This window comes from Phyllostomus hastatus, unplaced genomic scaffold (assembly GCF_019186645.2).
Source record: "Phyllostomus hastatus isolate PE091 unplaced genomic scaffold, TTU_PhHast_1.1 phas_scaffold_501, whole genome shotgun sequence".
Classification (NCBI taxonomy): domain Eukaryota; kingdom Metazoa; phylum Chordata; class Mammalia; order Chiroptera; family Phyllostomidae; genus Phyllostomus; species Phyllostomus hastatus.
This window is the reverse complement of record NW_025334033.1, coordinates 50,135,461-50,153,014: the sequence shown is the minus strand read 5'-3', so window position 1 is coordinate 50,153,014 and position 17,554 is coordinate 50,135,461. Positions and strand designations below refer to the sequence as shown.

At 43.6% G+C, this 17,554-nt stretch overlaps 3 protein-coding genes and 1 long non-coding RNA gene across 8 annotated transcripts in view; 1 reads left to right on the top strand and 3 right to left on the bottom strand.

Annotated features, from left to right (window-relative positions):
* DNAL1 (dynein axonemal light chain 1) overlaps positions 1-1,600 on the bottom strand; it is a 37,939-nt gene extending 36,339 nt beyond the window's left edge. The window contains exon 1 of the mRNA XM_045822965.1: positions 1,483-1,600. Within this exon, the coding sequence (XP_045678921.1) occupies positions 1,483-1,485 (3 nt within the window). The 5' untranslated portion in view covers positions 1,486-1,600. The remainder of the gene's footprint in view (positions 1-1,482) is intronic.
* A 1,922-nt stretch (positions 1,601-3,522) lies between these two features.
* Positions 3,523-4,311, bottom strand: LOC123808268. The gene is made up of 3 exons (XR_006783777.1): positions 4,152-4,311; positions 3,788-3,925; positions 3,523-3,640 (listed from the first exon to the last, which is right to left on the bottom strand). It is a non-coding gene; the product is annotated as an uncharacterized LOC123808268 (long non-coding RNA).
* On the top strand, positions 3,851-7,998 carry LOC123808264 (general transcription factor II-I repeat domain-containing protein 2-like). 3 transcript variants are annotated; one of them, XM_045822810.1, is made up of 3 exons: positions 3,851-3,919; positions 4,776-6,633; positions 7,598-7,998. In XM_045822810.1, exons 2-3 carry the CDS (start codon positions 4,820-4,822, stop codon positions 7,686-7,688), a joined length of 1,905 nt encoding a protein of 634 aa, XP_045678766.1. In that variant the 5' UTR covers positions 3,851-3,919; positions 4,776-4,819; the 3' UTR covers positions 7,689-7,998. The 3 variants fall into 3 exon arrangements, with proteins under 3 accessions (XP_045678766.1, XP_045678767.1, XP_045678765.1); XM_045822811.1 differs by having other exon boundaries at positions 3,851-3,945; positions 7,609-7,998; XM_045822809.1 differs by having other exon boundaries at positions 3,851-3,945.
* On the bottom strand, positions 7,816-15,628 carry LOC123808267 (acyl-coenzyme A thioesterase 1-like). Of its 3 annotated transcripts, none has more exons than XM_045822815.1 (4): positions 14,950-15,628; positions 11,988-12,187; positions 10,950-11,734; positions 7,816-9,142 (listed from the first exon to the last, which is right to left on the bottom strand). In XM_045822815.1, the coding sequence occupies exons 1-3, from the start codon at positions 15,512-15,514 to the stop codon at positions 11,144-11,146; spliced, it is 1,356 nt and encodes a 451-aa protein (XP_045678771.1). In that variant the 5' UTR covers positions 15,515-15,628; the 3' UTR covers positions 7,816-9,142; positions 10,950-11,143. The 3 variants fall into 3 exon arrangements, with proteins under 3 accessions (XP_045678771.1, XP_045678773.1, XP_045678774.1); XM_045822817.1 differs by having other exon boundaries at positions 10,950-11,277; XM_045822818.1 differs by lacking the exon at positions 10,950-11,734.
* Positions 15,629-17,554: the final 1,926 nt, after the last annotated feature.

The window sequence follows — 17,554 nt, the reverse complement described above, 5'->3', positions numbered from 1 at the left end:
AAGCTAATTTTGTTTAAAAATTTTAAAAACTCTGTGGGCCTGTATTTCTGAAGGGCCCCAGAACCAACAGTTTGCAGCCTCAGCTAGCTTCATATAATTACTGGTTCTGATTCTTCATCTGAAGATTTTCAATAATTCTTATGGTTCATGCTTTTAGGATTTAGAGCTGACTATTTCTTCACTTAAATATAAACCTAGGCTCCAAAATATTTTTCTTTCTCCCCCCGCCCCCCACTTTTCACTGTGTAGCCTGCTTCAGAGCCTGCAGCCTGCAGCTAGAGAGAGGCCAGGCAGTGGTTCAAGGCCACCGGTTGCTCAGGTGTGCGGCACTATGTGAATTTTTTTACCTTCCTTGGCAGTGGTGTAACTAAATGCATGTGAAATAAAGTAAGAAAAGATGGGAGAGGGGGAGGAAGGACCTACTTTAAAAAGAGTGGTATTTAATCTTGTGGTTGAGGGTGGACATGACATCGTTATCATTTCAATTTCTAGGGCTCTAGTTCTGCCCACTTGCGTTGGAATCGCAAAAAGAAGACAAATTATACCTGTTCTTCATAAGTATCTCCATCCGGCCCGGACAATCACATCCTTTGCTAAAAAGCTTTGTCTGGGTCTATAACTAACCAACAACATCCCTTTTTCAAACTACTAGTTGGAACTGCCACGTATGTAAGCAAGACAACGCACATTCTGAGCAGGAGTTGAGGATCGCTAGATAAAATCATTACTTCACAAAGGTTTTGATTGGGTAGACCGATGACAGATTTCAAATCCAAGCCAGTATTTCTCAAAGTGTGGTGGGGTGCCCTACAATTTTAGAATAACTTGAGGTGCATTGTCGAAATGCACATACCTGAACACCCCCAATCTTATTAAACATTCATAATCTGCACTCCAACAAGCTCCTAGTACTTAGACCGACTACAATCATACTTACACATACTGAGATTTGAGAAAGAGTAGCCTAATATCTTCTGTCTGAGTGGGCTTTACAACGTTACCTAATAACGGCCCTCCCAGTCATTCAGGGCTACCTGGGCACATCACAGGTTTCCGATAACTGCTGCAATGATGTGACCTACATTCCTCTGGTAACCAGCTCCCCACTCCATCTCGCCAGGGGGTAACTTACTTGTATGTAAAAAGAGATCCTTATTCACCCACTCCCGTCCATCACCTTTCCCACTCCAATGCTGTTTTTCGAGAATTCCCTACTCTTTGCCCTCCCTTTCCTTTGCCAGACTTCCACCACGTTCACCCAACCTCTAATCTGCCCCACGCCGCCCTCCTCCCAGACCACCCGGTGCCAGGGCTTTTCGATCGCCCCCAGGCCTCTGACTTTGAGGAGCCCGCATCCGCTACCGGCTCCCTTCCGCGGTTCAAAGGCACCCTCTCCCCTCCCAGCCCTCAACGCTCCACAATAGCCCTTTCCCACTTCCAACTTCTTTTCAGCTTTGACTACAAGGCCTGGAAGGTACTCACCATTCCGGCGGTTGCTACTGTCACTGCTCTGGTTGCTAGGGCTTGGAGGGGTCAGTGCGCTTGCGCACTTTCTCGGGGTTCTCCTAAGATCCCTACAGCCTCCGCTGTCGCCTCTCTCCGCCCTCAGGTGGCGCGAGCGGGGAATTGTGGGACGATGGGGCGGCCTCCGGTCCTCCCGCCGCGCTGCCAATCGCTCCCGAGAGGCGGCGGCACTGTTGTCCGTGAGACGCTGGGCTGGAGTGCCTAGCCCCGCAGAGTGCTCAGGGGATGTGCTTGTCCGTACCTAAAGCGGTTTCAGTTCGTCTGGAGCAACATAGCCACCTGAAGTTTAAAACTGTAAAACCTCCCTCTAAGCGTTGCACTTTACAAAAGGATTTTTTGTAAAATCCTTTACAAAAAGGATTTGTAAAATTCCCTTTTCCTGCAGATTGCCCTTCTGTATCCTCTCCCGGCTCTCTGCTATAATTCTCCTGACGTCCCACTGAGGATACCCGAAGCCAAATTCCGCCGAATTTTTTCAGTTACTTTCCTCCAGGAAGCCAGAGGATGCTGAAAACGAAGTGTATGCTTTACATAACCAAGGTGTCTTTTTACTACCAACTATCAAATTAGCCAAAAATTGTAAAAAATACTGAGTCGCTAGGAGTATGGATAAATAGAATGCATATAAACACTGCTGTTTATAATTGATACAGCCTTTCTGGAGGGCTGTTGGCAATAAGTATTAAAAGTGTGGACGAAAAAGTGGCCACGTACTAAACCTAACAAGCTTAGGGGAGACCTGCATGGTGGGCTTACAAGCTCACAGACTGAATGTAACCACATAGGAAGGTCTGAAATGAAAACTTTCTAACTATTGTAAAAGCAGGTCATGGCAGGTAGTCCTGTCCTAAACCCTATCTTCCCTCACAAAATTCAATCTTTACCTTAACTGAGTCCATTGTCTTTTTGCATCTAGGATAACATATCTTTGGAACCACAGGGTAATTTTTTTTTCTAGACCCCTCAGGGCACAACCACTGCACCAGAGCAGAGACCTCAAAACCGTTTGTTAATTATTTACTGTTAATTATCCCACACCCACCAATGTAAAAGATGTATGTGTCTATTTTACTTTTTATGCAATCCCAGAGATGTCCCCTGCTTTGCTTTCTCCCACCTCCCTAATCTATCACCCATGGATTTCATGTAACCCCTTTAGGTCTTGCCCTTTGATTCTGCTGTATAAAATAAGTGGTGAAACTGCCATCATCTAGAGTATTTTCTCAGTCCGTTGAGATTTTGCTTTCCCAGCAATAGTCGGTTTGGCTCAAATAAACTCATAAAATGTTTTTACAGGTTTGGATGTTTTTTGCACCGACAAAACCTTTAAAATCCTTGCACCTTTGTGACTCGGCAGTTCCACTCCTAAGACTTCATCCTGAAGAAATAATCACACAAATGCACACAGATACATGTTCAAAGTTTTAATAGTAAAAAGAAAACAATTCAAATGTTGACACAATAGGATTGGTATCGTTGAACATCCAAACGATGAAATAATACACTCTTTTTCACTGTGTAGCCTGCTTCAGAGCCTGCAGCCTACACGCAGAGGCCAGACAATGGTTCAAGGCCAGTTTGCTCAGGCATGGGGCACTACACGAAACTTTTTACCTTCTTTGGCAGTGGGTTAGCTAAATGCATGTGAAATCAAGAAAATATGGGGGGAGGGGGGACCTACTTTAAAAAGAGTGTTAATTAATTTTGTGATTGAGAGTGGACATGACTTCATTATCATTTCAATTTCCATATCACTTCCATAAAAATGTTGCTGAAATGCACCTATTGACATGCATAATCATGATGTGTTAATTTAAAATGCAAGTTACCAAACAAAATGGTGTGATCCCCTTAAAAAATATATATAGCACTCACAGATATACATAAGAAAACTTAAAGGGCATTATGAGGGTTTAATGTTTGTTTCGTACTGAAATATGTCCCCTCAAAACTCGTATTTGAAGCCCTAGCCCTCAATGTGATTGTGTTTGAAGATGGGCTTTTAAGGAGGAAATCACGGTTAAAAGGGGCCATAAGACTGGGGCTCTAATCCAATAGGACTGGCGTCCTTACAAGAAGAACAGGTAGGAGAAGTGGTTTGCACAGAAGAAAGGCCCTGTGAAGACACAGTGAGAAGTTGGTCATCTGCAAACTAAGGAGTGAGGCTTCACCAAAAACCTACATCACAGGTGGCAAACATAAGGCCCGTTGGCCGAATCCCGCCCTCCACCTAGTTTTATCCGGCCCGGGACCTTGTTTCTACCTGGCGGCTGCACGGAGCTCCAAGCTCCTACGCTCCAGCCAGCGCGCTAGTCACGTGTGCAGCGTGTGTGATGAGTTTACGCTGCAGGAGCAGGAGAACGGCGGGAGCTGCGGCCATAGCTACAGGAGAACGGTGAGCCTGTGTAAGAAAAGTAATAGGTGAGACTGATGGGGGCACTAGTAACTGCCTTGGGACATTGAAAGACAAGAAAGGCGAGAATTACTGGGGCAGGGGCGGGGGTAGCGGAGGGACGGCGGGGTGCTTAAAGGGGTACTCTCAACTGGGCAAACATTTCATTTAATTTTTTCATAAATTACCCAGATACATGAACTTTAGCCATTACATGTTATTTTTTAAAAAGTACCTGTAAAAAGATATCTTGCAACCAGCAGCTAGGGTCCCACGCATGAATTCTACATTGTTGTCCCTAGACACGGCCAGCTCTGCGGTCCAGCAGCAGTGGCCGCGCTTGCGCAGTGACGTGCTTTCACTTTTTTGTGAAGCTGGGACTGCGAGAGTAAACCTAACTTGCACGGGCGCATTGGCTCCCTGCCCGGCCTCCTCCACCCTGCATCGTTCAAGATAACAGGACGGCTCTGGGGCCCAAGCAGTATTTAGGCATAGTCCTCAGTCCCGGCCACTTCATATAAAAGTGAAAGCATGTCATTGCGCAAGCGCGGGCACCGCTCTGCGGGTGTTCCCAAAGGAACATTCTCCTTATTCCACCATGGAAGAATGTTCAGGAGGTTGAGGAGGATGTTCATGCTGGGGAATGGCACTAAGGATAATGTCGCTGTCCAATGCATTGGCAATGGGGGGGGGTAAGAATGTCGCTGGGATAGATGGAGGGGGAGAATTGATGGAGAAAGGGTGACTGCTGTTTTTGCAGAAGGGGGCGGGGGATTTGAAGGAAGGGTGAGTCTGTAGGAGGGGGCCTGTTATTGAACCTGGTCCTAAAGGACATCTTGGTCTTTTATCTTTTACTTAGGTGGCGCACCATACCATCTTTGGTGGAACAATTTCAATCCCAAAATGTCCAGTAAGAGAAAGATTGATGCAGAAGGAAGGCAATTTAACGATAGATGGGAAAGCGAATACATGTTTGTGTTTCAAGGGGAAAACCCAGTGTGTCTTTTGTGTTATGAGACAATATCAGTGATAAAGGAATACAATGTACGTCGGCATTTTGAGACCAAACATGGAACCAAATATGCTAAATTTAGCCTCCAAGAAAAACAACAATTGGCGCAAGAATTAAAAGGCAGACTGCAATCGCAGCAAAATGTGCTCACCAGAACTATAGCCAAAAATGATGCAGCAGTGAAAGCCAGCTTTATTGTGGCTGAAGAAATTGCTCGAGCTTCAAAGTGTTTTTCAGAGGGTGCATTTTTCAAGCAGCGCATGCTAAAGGTGTGTGAGCAGGTGTGCCCTGATCAAATACAGACTTTTAAAAATGTCAGTTTGTCAAGAAACACCATCGCAAACCGTGTTAAGGAACTAGCAGGAAATCTGACCACACAGCTGGTCGAAGAGGCGCGCAGTTATATGGCTTTTTCCTTAGCTGTGGATGAGAGCACAGACAACACAGATACATCGCATCTATCCATTTTTATAAGAGGTGTGAAGGCGGACTTCTCTGTCACTGAGGAACTCTTGGATGTAATTACCATGCATGGGACGACAACAGGGAAGGACATTTTTGATGCGGTGGAGAAGTCCATAAACAATCATAAGTTACCCTGGGAAAAGCTGGTGGGGCTAACTACCAACGGTGCCCCTGCAATGTGTGGAGAAAAAACAGGCTTGGTTGGACTAATGAAGGAGAAATTGCAAAAAAGTAGCTGCGACACACCTCTGATAACGTATCACTGCATTATCCATCCAGAAGCTCTGTGTGGAAGGGTTCTGGAACTGGATAATATTATGACCACAGTCATGAAAACAGTGAACTTCATTCGGGCGCGGAGCTTGAATCATGGCCAGTTCCAAGTGTTTCTGCAGGAAATGGACTCAGAGCGTGAAGATGTGCCATACCATACAGAAGTCAGGTGGCTGAGCAGGAGCGCAGTCCTGAAACAATTTTTTGAGCTTAAGGAAGAAATTGCACTTTTCATGCAAAGTAAAGGAAAACCCTTGCCTGAGCTGTCAGATCCAACCTGGCTGTGCGATTTTGCTATGTTATGTGACATAACCGAGCATCTTGCCCAACTGAATCAGAAGCTGCAGGGACGCAAACAAGTCATCACGCAGATGTCCGACGCGATCACGGCTTTCCAGCGTAAACTTCACCTATGGAAGTCCCAAGTGGACAAGGACAATCTTGCCCACTTTCCTGTTTGTCAGAGCATCTCAGCCTCAGTTCCCGGTGCTTTTTCATGCACGCCCTTGGCTACCAAATTGAGCCGGTTAATTGATGAATTTGATCAGCGCTTCTCAGACTTCAGAAGACAGCGCTCAAGCTTTGCCATCTTTGCCAATCCTTTCACCATTGATGTCGACAGTGCACCCCACAACCTTCAGTTGGAGTTAATTGATATTCAAAGCGATAGTTGCCTGAGAGTAAAGTTCGAGGATGTTAAAATTGAGGACTTTTACCGTCTACTGCCTCCTGCTTTGATGCCACAGCTCCGACTTCACGCTGCTCGTATTCTGTCACTGTTTGGGAGCACCTATCTGTGCGAACACACGTTTTCAATAATGAATCTAAACAAGACTAAGCACAGGTCACGCATCACCGATGACAACCTCCACGCTGTTTTACGAATTGCCACAGCACAAGGCCTGAAACCAGACATAGACACACTGACCTCGAGAAAACGGTGTCAGACATCCAGGAAACAAAACAGGTAAGCCTAAAACCTGATTTTGAATGCAGTTGAATTGCTTGTCTTTTGCTTTGTGTTTGTTGTTATTTTCAGAACATGATCAGTGGATGAGGATGGTATGTGACACCCTGGTGTCTCAGGTTATTCAACAATACGTTCAGCCTGGTTGCCCTCAAAGGGCTGATTGTAATGGTAACACTGTATAAATGTAACTACTCCTTAACAGTTAAGTGAAGTTACATTTACACAGTCCTAAAATTACATTCGGCCCTTTGAAGGCAACCTCGAGGCTGATGTGGCCCCCCCGATGAAAATGAGTTTGACACCCCAATCTACACTGTTGGCACTTTGATCCTGGACTTCCAGCCATCAGAAATGTGAGAACATAAATTCTGTTGTTTAAGTTATCCAGTCTGGTATCTTGTTATGGCAGCCTCAGGAGACAAATACAATGTTCACGTCACTTGCCTGTTTTTTAATTGTTCTATAATGTAGACATTTTAAATTTTGAAATAATTTCATTTTGAAAGAGATAATCACATTTGTAAAACTAGGAAAAAGTTAAATTTTTATTGGAGAAAGACAAAGTACATATTTCTAACATATTCAGCTTTTGTTCTTGTGCGGTAGGCAGTTAGACGTGGGCAGAGCAATGATGGTGGGCCAGGTACAGAAGGTCGCCAAGAAGCCCCAGGTGCCTTGCAATGGCAAAACTGGGAAGATGAGTACCTTGCTGCCAGGGTAACCTTTCCTCCCCTAGCATATCACTGGTCCTGTGGATTAGACCCCCTGACCTTTCATATTGCTGGTCATGCATACAGACCCTCCCCTGACCTTTCCTCCCCTGGCATGTCACTAGTCACGTAGTAGACACCCTTGGAGGAGGAACAAGGGACTGAAAGGTGGCCTCATGTAACTTCCATTCAGGACCTTGCACAGCCACTCCCCTAAGCATTAATCCCCAAAGATAACATCTAGGCCTCAGTTGTGTTTCAGCTCCAGGCGCAGAAAAGCAGCAGAACCAGACCAGCGATGCCGATGCTGTGGCTGACATCTGGACCAGCTGCACTGACTGATGACCCCCTGCTCTGGTGCTGACCAATCAGTAGAGACTATGACCCTAAAAGGACACACCTGGAAAGCTGATGAGTATTCTATTGGGATCCTCCTAATACCTCCAGACGAGGGCCTGGTGCTGCTCTCCCTCCCTGGATCCTTCAGCATTTTTCCTTCCGCCTGGTCTTCCCCCAGGCATGTTAGCTTTACCTTTATCTCTCCTAAGCTCCGAGGGCCCTTCTTCTGCCTCTGTAACTTGTTTCCTGAACTTGTACCCCACTGGCTCACTTTTCCTACCTCTGTGACTTTCCGAATAAACTTTCTCTTATAGTTTGAGTCTTGGCTCTGAATTCTTTCTTAGCCAGAACTCAAGAACTGAGGTTGCTGAACTGAAGTCCAAATGGCACCAGTGACATTCTGGTACCATTTTGCCGCCAACACCTGCAGTGATTTTTTCAGATCTCCACACCTCCACCCCTCTCCAAGTTGGAATTCTTCCTCTCCTGCAAAAATCTGTTTTTCTTGATGTAGCTGTAATGGGAATTTAATCCTTAAACATATCTCATAACCCAGTAGGGTATTCCTTTTATTCAAAACTACAAATTGCACCATAAGGAATTGATATTAATGGTGTAATATCACTAATAAGTCAATTTTATCTTTATGCTCACTCAGAATATTAATTCTATTTCCTCCTGTTGGGGGGCTCAAATGTTGGAAAAATGTTAGTTTCAGATAATAGCTAATAAGCTTAGTAATGAATGCACATAAAAGCTGTTGTTCCAGGAACTGAAGGTATGACCCACCCTGACTCCGGGAGACCATAAGCAGCTCCACCTTTGTGCCTCAGGAGGACTGCAAGCAGTAAGGTATCTGAGCCATTCTGCTCCAGGGTGAGATGCCCAGGACACAGATGAAAGAATGCTGTAGCTTTTTATCTGATTAACCTTTCCCCTGAATTCCAATCCCCTTACCTACACTTTTCTTCTCCCTATAGAAAGGGTTGGTTGAAAATGAAATTTAAGACAGTCTGTTAGAGAGCGAACCCGCCATCTTCTCAAATCGCCAGCCATTGGAATAAAGCACCGTAGAGATTCAAATCCTGTACGTACTTGTCAGGTCCGGTCGGTGACAGGCAGTACGAACACTGGCTTTTCCAGTTTCACTCTTTGCCATGAATATCTTTTATGTACCAGTATATAAGCTATTTACCACCATATAATATTTACCACCATATAAACAGAAATTTCCTTGTCTCCGAAAATCAATCCACAATATCTTGATACATTTCTTATCAAGCACATTTTGAGTTTCACATGCTCAAAGGTTAAAAACTTTCACACGGGGAAAGAAAAAGAAGTATATAACTTGGATCATTTCTTTGTTCTTTTAAGCCCTTCAAAATGACACAATAGATCTCAAAAGCCGTTTACCAAAGAGTATAGCTTTGGGTCCACTTGCTTTTGTTGCAGACCTGGACAACAGAAAGTTGAGAGAAAGGTTAAAATTATTATTGAAACAGTGTCCCCAAATACAGAAAATCGAGCATACCCTTTAAAAAGTAAAGGTAAAAAACATAGTTTGAAATGATAGAAAAGCAAATATGTTAAGAAGTCTTTGATATTTAAACAAGAATGTGAATTGAATAAAAGAAGAAAAAACATGTCACAGTTAAACGATTAGAGTTTGAGCAAAACAGCTAAAGTTATATACTTTAAAATAAAAAAAAAATTTATCACCTAATAGTCATTAATTCTCAAGGTTACTAAGTCACTATGAATTCAAATTAGAATGAGCATTGTTGCCCTGGCTGGCGTAGCTCAGTGGATTGAGCGTGGGCTGCGAACCAAAGTATCCAGGTTCGATTCCCAGTCAGGGCACATGCCTGGGTTGCAGGCCATGGCCCCCAGCAACTGTACATTGATGTTTCTCTCTCTCTTTCTCCCTCCCTTCCCCTCTCTAAAAATAAATAAATAAATAAATAAATAAAAAATTTTTAAAAAAGAGCATTGTATCAAATTTCAAGAGTCAGTTTCACAGATTATGATTCTCATTATAGTTATTTGCTAAAAAGCCAAATTCTCCCCTATGTTTTTGGTCTGTTTTAAAATAAACCTCTTCTAGTCCCTGGCCAGGTGGCTCAGTTCGTTAGAACATCATCCTGATATACCAGGTTGCGGGGGGTGGGGTTCAAGTCCCAGTCAGGGCACAGGGCACAGAAAAGAATCAAGCAACAAATGCCTAAATAAGTAGAACAACAAACCCATGTTTCTCTCCCTCTCTCCCCCTCCTTCCCCTCACCCCTCTCTTCCTCTGTTTTTAAAATTAAAAATAAAAACTTAAAGAAAACTTAAACCTCTTTAAAAAATCTTACATGAATAACCCCCAAATCAGGAGGATGTGTGTGTGTGTTGATGTTAATAATTTGAAACATATCCAATTTAAAATGTTAATTTGGGGGGAACCATTAATACTACAAATTAGGGTTGACAGCACTTCATCTTCTGCCCAGGAGAACCCAAAATTTAGTTCTGACAAGATCCCACTGATCAACCAAAATCAAAGGCTAATAATTAATACCTTATTTTTTCCCTTCAAGTATGTGAAAAAAATTATCATGAGGGCTAGAACTTCTAATTCTTAGAGATTAGAATCAGAACTCAGAACTTCAGCTAAGATTACTTTAATAAGTCAAGGCTCATCCAACACATTGTAATTCAGTGTTTGGTGAAGGTGGAAGAAGGCGGAAAGGATGCGCCTTCTCGGATGATTGATTACATGGTCTGCAGGGGACTAGAACCTGGAACCTGCCTATTTTTACACATATTTTTGAAACCAAGTGTGAAGGAAAGTTTTTTAAAGTACAAATACAGAGATAAGGGAACTGTAGAGAATCAAAGTATTTCTCAGTAATTAATTGCCATTTTTAAAGTAGTATCTTAGAATTTCTAACTTTTCTTAAGGATCCTAGAATGGGTAGCAACTAGAAAAATAATCAAAATCTGATTAACAACAGAAAGGATTCTATGGCTTGTCTGCCACCAATTAGCCTCCAAGTTACCTTGTTAGAATTCATTCCAGCCTCTGACTGTTATGAACAAGTTAGCATAGCCCAGTTGTTCCTCATCATAAAACCAGGGGCCTATATTCATGTGTTTACCTTGTTCAAAACAGTTTTAAAATCTCTGGGATAGATATAGCCAACTAATTGTCATATACTAGTTTTTAAAAATCTTTGGAAGGGTAGGTAAATGGTAGATTGAAAACTGGTTAGCAATTACCTTGAGTTCAAGCTCAAACAAACCAGACATGGAGAAACATGGGTAGGACCAAAGCTACAGGCTCTGATGAACTTGAAGTATTTTTTCTTTTAAAAGCTTGCAGACGTCATGAGAAGTCCAGATCTCAGTTGTCATTTGTCAAAAAATTCAGTCTTTCCCATAATTTGTTCTGAGCAAATTCTAAATTAAACTGTTTAGTTTGTAAGCCTTTGCTCTAGATGCAAGTGCAAAAACTCCAAGATCTTCTTCCAAGACTCAATCTGGGCAACAGCATGAGCTTTGAGCTGCCCGCCTCCCAAAACAGGCACCCCCAACACAGGATCCCAGGCTGCAGAGAAAAAAGGGCTGTAAGGCGGATCTATTCTGTGGCCAGCATTAGGGTAGCTTAAAAGAGTGAAATTTGTCTTCCCATGCTCTGTGAGGTGCTTCACAGCTATGTCGGCATAAACAGAGCTCTTCCAAAGCCTGTCATCCTCTCCAACAATGAAAAGGAAATGGGCACTGGCTTTTTCAAGAGGGATACGGCTTTCCCGATAGGCTGGATCCAAGGGGTCCTCGAGCGCTTCTTTAATGTCATACACCCCTGAATCGGTAGCAGAGATTTTACATAGGTTAAAAGGCAGTCCTGGCAGGATTAATCCACCACATGTAAGGGCAGTAGCTGTGTTAGAGATGCAACCATTGATGCTCACAACCGCAGCTATGTTTGGGAGAAAGCTAGCCATGGAAACTGCCAACTCTGCCCCCTTGCCAGAACCAATCACTCCAATGTTTGGGCCTTTGACCTGAAGATTGAAGAAAAAGATGAACAAGGAGAAAGAAAAAGAAAGCATGATTGTTAATGGGGGCACAAAGCCCTAAATATATAGAAAAGTCTTTTATATATTTATCAGATAGCTTGCTTATTTACCCATTAATTCATTCAACAGGTATGTATTACAGATACCTTCGGACCCATTAGTACCACTTCCTATATTCACTCTCTCCTAGTGTTAATGACTTTATTTTAAGCACATTTCTCTCTAGCATCCCACTCACCTTTGGATGACTTTGCACAAATTTAGCTGCCTCTTCAAAGTAATCTAAATTTAAGTCCTTCATAATTGGAGGTAGATCTTCGTAGCCAAAAAGTGGCAAAGCCAGAGCAGCAAAACCTCGACAAGCCAGGAGACTTGCTCGAGATTCATCCAATCCTCCATCACCGAACATATCAATCAAACCAGGAAAAGGACCATCTCCTATAAACCAGGAAAGGGGATTAATCTTGAATTAAGTGACAGAGCATTTAATAGACTATGATATCCAGCTAACATTTTCTAAGTCAAATTTTGTAAATTTATCTTTTCTTTTTAAACATCTGTATTTACTTTGAAAAGAAAATGTCTGTTTTGGCTTAAATAGGATTATTGTTGCAGTTGAAGTAGACACTTGTTTGGGCTACTTTGAAGCTGTAAGTGTAAAAATGTTTTTATATTTTCCCCCATGAGAAAATTGCTGGAAAATGGAAAAAAAACACAAATTAGCACCAAAGATACGGAAAGTGTTTTGATTTCAAGTGTACCAGTAAATCTAAGCAACTAATTCTTCAGGTTTTGAATTATGAAAGTATAATACCTCATTTAAAAAAAAAGATATCCATTTTAAAGGGCCCTTTGACTTATCAATGAGTTTAAGATACAGTAAGAATCACCAAACCCATAATTTAACAAGGTTTAAACTATTTTATTTTATTATTACTTTTCAAAAATCCTTACCCAAGGATAGGTTTACTGATTTTAGGGGGATGGGGGAGATAAGAGAGAGAGAAACATCAATGTGAGATAGAAACATTGATGGATTGCCTCCCATACACACCCTTACCGGGGATCAAACGCAGAAACCTAGGTATGTGCCCTGACCAGGAATAGAACACCCGAAGGGTTTTTGTGTGTGTGTTTTTTTTTTGTTTGTTTGTTTGTTTTGATGTACCAGATGACATTCCAGTCAACTGGGCCATCTGGCCAGGGCTAGGTTTAAATGATTTTAAATGTTTAATGAAGGTATAATATAAATATAAAGTGAACAATATGTATAGTAAAATGTCAAACTAATATCCTCCTAATGTCGATCTGTTATTTCTGTTTCAACATTCCTATTGGAGATTGTGTTATTTATTCATCCTTCCAAGAGAAGAGTTTCTCTGCCAATGGCCTCTTAATACTTTTCAGAAATATGCTTCTGCATTTTTTTCAATTAAAAGTGCCAGACAAATCTATAAGAACAGACTAAAAGGCAAAAACATAAAGACAGAAACCAAATTAAGACACCTAAAATTCCAGGGCCAGAAACCAGTTCTAAGTTTTCAAATCCAGAAATGAGTTAGAGCCACCAAAGTGAAAGGTACAGTGTACACATTAAGGATGTGGTTTTTATAAGGTAGTTTTCTTAACATTCAGATATCTCAGTATATCTTGATCTGCTCTTTTTAAAATTAGATACATTTCAATCATTTCTGGATTCAAGATTAGTTCCAGAAAGCCTAAAGTAAACCATGAAAAAGTCATAACATACACTCGGAACTCATTCCGGTAGCAGAGTTTTCCAGCGACAGGCTTCAAAATATTCATCTGATTTTCCACATTCAAATAACTGAGAATTTACTTATTTTGATTCAATTCAGTAATTTAATTCCAAATATGTAAATTTGCTAGGATCTTATTGGCTATTTTTAAAAAGTCCCCCTCCCCCAGCACACACACAATGTTTTAAATCACTCATTTAAAAGATTCTTGGTTGTTCGTAAGGATCCTGAGCATGAGACTAGGGGGTATGCCAGAGAAGTTTTCTAAAAAATAGAAAACTGGCCCTGGCTGGTGTAGCTCAGTGGATTGAGCACAGGCCTGCAAACCAAAAGGTCGCTGGTTCAATACCTAGTCAGGGCACATGTCTCTCTTTCTCCTTTCCTTCTCCTGTGTCTAAAAGTAAAGAAATAAAATCTAAAAAAAACCCACCTTTTTTAAAAAAAATTAAATATTGTATTGTTTATGCTATTACTGTTGTCCCAATTTTTACCCCTTTGCCCCCACCCCCCAGCCCATGCCCCATTCCCACAGCTAATCCCCACACGGTTGTCCTTGTCCATGGAAAAATAAAAACACCTTAATATTTCACTCATTGTTTCGCTTACACAGCCTGTGCTTATGAAGAAGGTTAGAGTTTGGAGCTCAAAGAGTTTTGTGCACCCTGACTTTACCATCTCCTAGCTGTGTGATTTGGTTAAAATACTTGGTTTCCTCATTTATAATAAAAAGAAGTTGTTCTTTGATCTATGAAGTGAAAAACGAAAGTTTTTTCATTATGGTGAAGGGCTGCGAGGCACTAGGGCTGCGAGGCACTAGAGAACGTCAGACAACAACAAAAAAGTCATCTTCTGCCCTGACCCCATAGCTCAGTTGGTTAGTGTCCTCCCAATCCACCAAGGTCGTGGGTTGATTCCCGATCAGGGCACATACAAGAATCAATCAATGAATGCATAAATAAGTGGAACCACTAATCAATGTTCCTCTCTCTCAAATCAGTAAATTTAAAAAAAAAAGTCATCTTTATCCTAACATGAATCCAGCATAATAGGACTTCATTCACTTTGGGACTTGAACAGATACCAACGAAAGATAGATTCGTATCCACTGCTCTCGTCATTTCTACCAGAAATGATAGCAGCAAAAGTTAAAATCAACGAAGCTCTGCCTACTAGAGACAGGCAGACAAGCATTTAATGCTAGGAACTTTACAGCAATCATGCTTAATACGGCAAACCTGCAAGGTGTATGCTCGCAAGGCATAGAGTCTGCGGCACTAAGGAATTTAGAGGGTGGGCAGATTAAATTGAAATTGAAATCCCAGCCACCACTTAGGGAAATGAATATCGCCACTTAGGCTACCAAATAAAGAAAGGAAGATGACCAATTAGCTAGCAAGACAATCCGGCGGAGAGGCCCTGTGCGGAAAAGGCCCCACGCACCTGGGGGCAGCAGGAGGACGCCCCGCAGGCTGCCGGTTTGCAGCCGAGTGCGGGACAGCTGGGGGCTGGAGAACCAGCGCTGCACGTGGGCCGAGGCCAGCGCCGGGCCCAGCGGCACCTCCGGCTGCTGCTGCGTGGGATGGACGGTCACCTCCACTTTGAGGGGCGTTTTCAACACGCCCCTCGGCCTCTGGCTGTGGCAGGGGTCCTCCGAGCCGGCCGGCGTGAGGCTCCACAGGAGCCCCATCGGCTCCACGCCGGTGAAGTCGCCGCCCAGAGCCGGCTGCCGGGCCAGGTCCAGCCTCCCGCGGCCGTCCGACTCGAAGTGGGCCTGCGAGTGGAAGAGACGACCTCGGTAGCTAACAGCCGACGCCCTCAGTGTCACCCGCTCCCTGGGGCCTAGGCCTTCCACTTTAATATCCAGAAGCTCATCAGCCAGACCAGTCCTGGGCGTGACGGTCAGGGTCACGGCCTTTTGGGAGAAACCCAATGACGTGCACACCGACCTCCGGAGCTGGAGGCGGGTCCCAGGGGTTCGGAGCGCGGCCTGAGCCCATCGCCACATGGCGCCGGGATCTTCGCGGACTTGACTCGAGCCTCAGAGGGGGACTGGAGCCTGCCACAACCGGTCGGTCAGAGGTCGGGGACAGAGCCCAGCAGGGCAGGCCAGGGCCTTCAGGAGCGGGGCGGGGCGGGGCGGGGCGGGACCCGGCGCTGGGTAGGCGGGGTCGGGACGGACCGGCAAAGGGACGCGAGCTGGTCCCTAGGGCGCCACTCAACAAGGGACTACAAAAAGGGGCAACTTAGGAGGGCCCTGGGTCGTTCGTAATTTTGGAGGTCCTGTGGTAGACCGTCTGAAGGAGGTAGGAGCTCATCTCGAACCTACCTCTCTCAAGTAAGGAGAACGAGAAGTTAATGATTTCTGACCGAAGGCCGGCCGGTCGCCTCCTCTGAAATACCTCACTGGCCACCAGGTGACACTGTTCCCCAAGCCTGGTTAAATTTGGAGGCTGCTTCTATTAGGCTCCTGCCAAATTCTTTTCCTTCTTTGAAGTTATTTTTGCTAGCGATTAAGAAAAGACTGTTAAGGTTAAAGTTTTAACGTTTCAGATGCGGCAGCACTGCTAATGTACAGCCGGTGGAAGTAATCTCTATTGTACTGTGGCCTGGCATAAATATTAAAAATGTATGTTTTATATGCAGAAAAACATGTGTTACATGACACTGAGACTTTTGTTTAAAAATGTCATTGGACTCAGGAAATAAAACCGTATTTTCTAATTCATACAAATACTTCTATGTACATGCATTAAAATAGTTTTGGAAGGGTCTAATTCAACTTGCTAACAGTAACTACCCCTAGGAGAAGACTAGGATTGGGTACTGAGTTGAGAGGATTTTTTATTTTGTCTGTATTACTTTAATCTTTTACAGTGGAGACTGTATTGATTTATGTAATTTAAAATTTGCTTTCTACTGTAGATTTCTATCCTAATTAAAATGCACGTTAATTAACTCAGGTGAAAACATCCCATTAAACTGCTGTGTCAAGGAAGAAGGGTACATATATAATTCTTGAATTTTTGGAAACAATTTCATTTCCAAATATCTTATCCCACATACCCCATAAGTAAGATCATAGTTGCCATGTATACTGACTTATGGTTAAAAAATATTTGCCATTGAGGTGGTTCCAGTCAGGAGGGTGGCATAAGTAAACATAGTACTTGGAACCTCCCCCAATGATATCAAAATTACAACTGAATTACAGAACAACCATCATTCATAACCACCTGAAATCGAGCTGAACTGAAGTCCTACAACTAAGGACATAGCGAAGAAACCAAATCAAGACTTATGGGATGGGTGGAGACTCTGAAGGGCTGGTCCCACACCTATGTGTGCTGGTTAAAAATCAGGAGGGATGTCTAGAGGTTCCCCCATAAGAAGCAAGGCATCCCAGCCCCATGTCAGAACCCCCAGCCCAGGGTTCTGGTGCTGAGAAAAGAAGTCACCATAACCTCTGGCTGTAAAAACCAGTGAGGATTGTGGCTGACTGAGATGGAGGACTTTGGAGTCCTAGGCAGTTCTTCTTAAAGGGCCCACACACAGGCTTACTTGGATTCACTCCCTGAGAACTCCAGTGCTGGAGCAGCAGCTCAGAGGAGCCAGAGACAGAGAGGAACTGAATTGTGTGGCTTCAAAGCAAAAGGCTGAATGGGCAGCTTTCTCCCAGACAAAAATGCTGGCAGAGGCCATTGTTTTCCTTGCTGAGCCCTCCCCCACCAGAGAGGGCAGGCATGCACCATACCTGAGTCTCTATAAACATGGCTATTAGCCCTGCCCTGATGATTCCGAGACACTGCCACACCCAATATGAGGTCCCACCCAAGCTGTTTCCTGTGGCTTTTCCATACAAATGGCCTCTCTTGCCTCATCCTTGAGACTTTCATAAAGTCTCTCAAACAAGCAGCATCTGGCCTCTGTGCACCCCATACCTCTTGCTAAGTGGCCCCAGGCCTGGCACTAGCAGCAGCTGGCCTTTGTTCACAGTTTGGCCTCTTCTGGGCACCTCTAAGCCCAGTACAAGTAGCAGGCATCAGCA

What these genes read in the sequence shown, in the direction of transcription:
- LOC123808267 (XM_045822815.1), bottom strand. Translation starts at nt 15,514, where the DNA reads ATGTGGCGATGGGCTCAGGCCGCGCTCCGAACCCCTGGGACCCGCCTC. An exon ending in CGTCCTCCTGCTGCCCCCAG is followed by an intron (nt 12,188 to 14,949) that starts GTGCGTGGGGCC and finishes CCTGGTTTATAG; the next exon opens with GAGATGGTCCTTTTCCTGGT. An exon ending in TTGTGCAAAGTCATCCAAAG is followed by an intron (nt 11,735 to 11,987) that starts GTGAGTGGGATG and finishes TTCAATCTTCAG; the next exon opens with GTCAAAGGCCCAAACATTGG.
- LOC123808264 (XM_045822810.1), top strand. Translation starts at nt 4,820, where the DNA reads ATGTCCAGTAAGAGAAAGATTGATGCAGAAGGAAGGCAATTTAACGAT. An exon ending in ACATCCAGGAAACAAAACAG is followed by an intron (nt 6,634 to 7,597) that starts GTAAGCCTAAAA and finishes TCTAGGCCTCAG; the next exon opens with TTGTGTTTCAGCTCCAGGCG.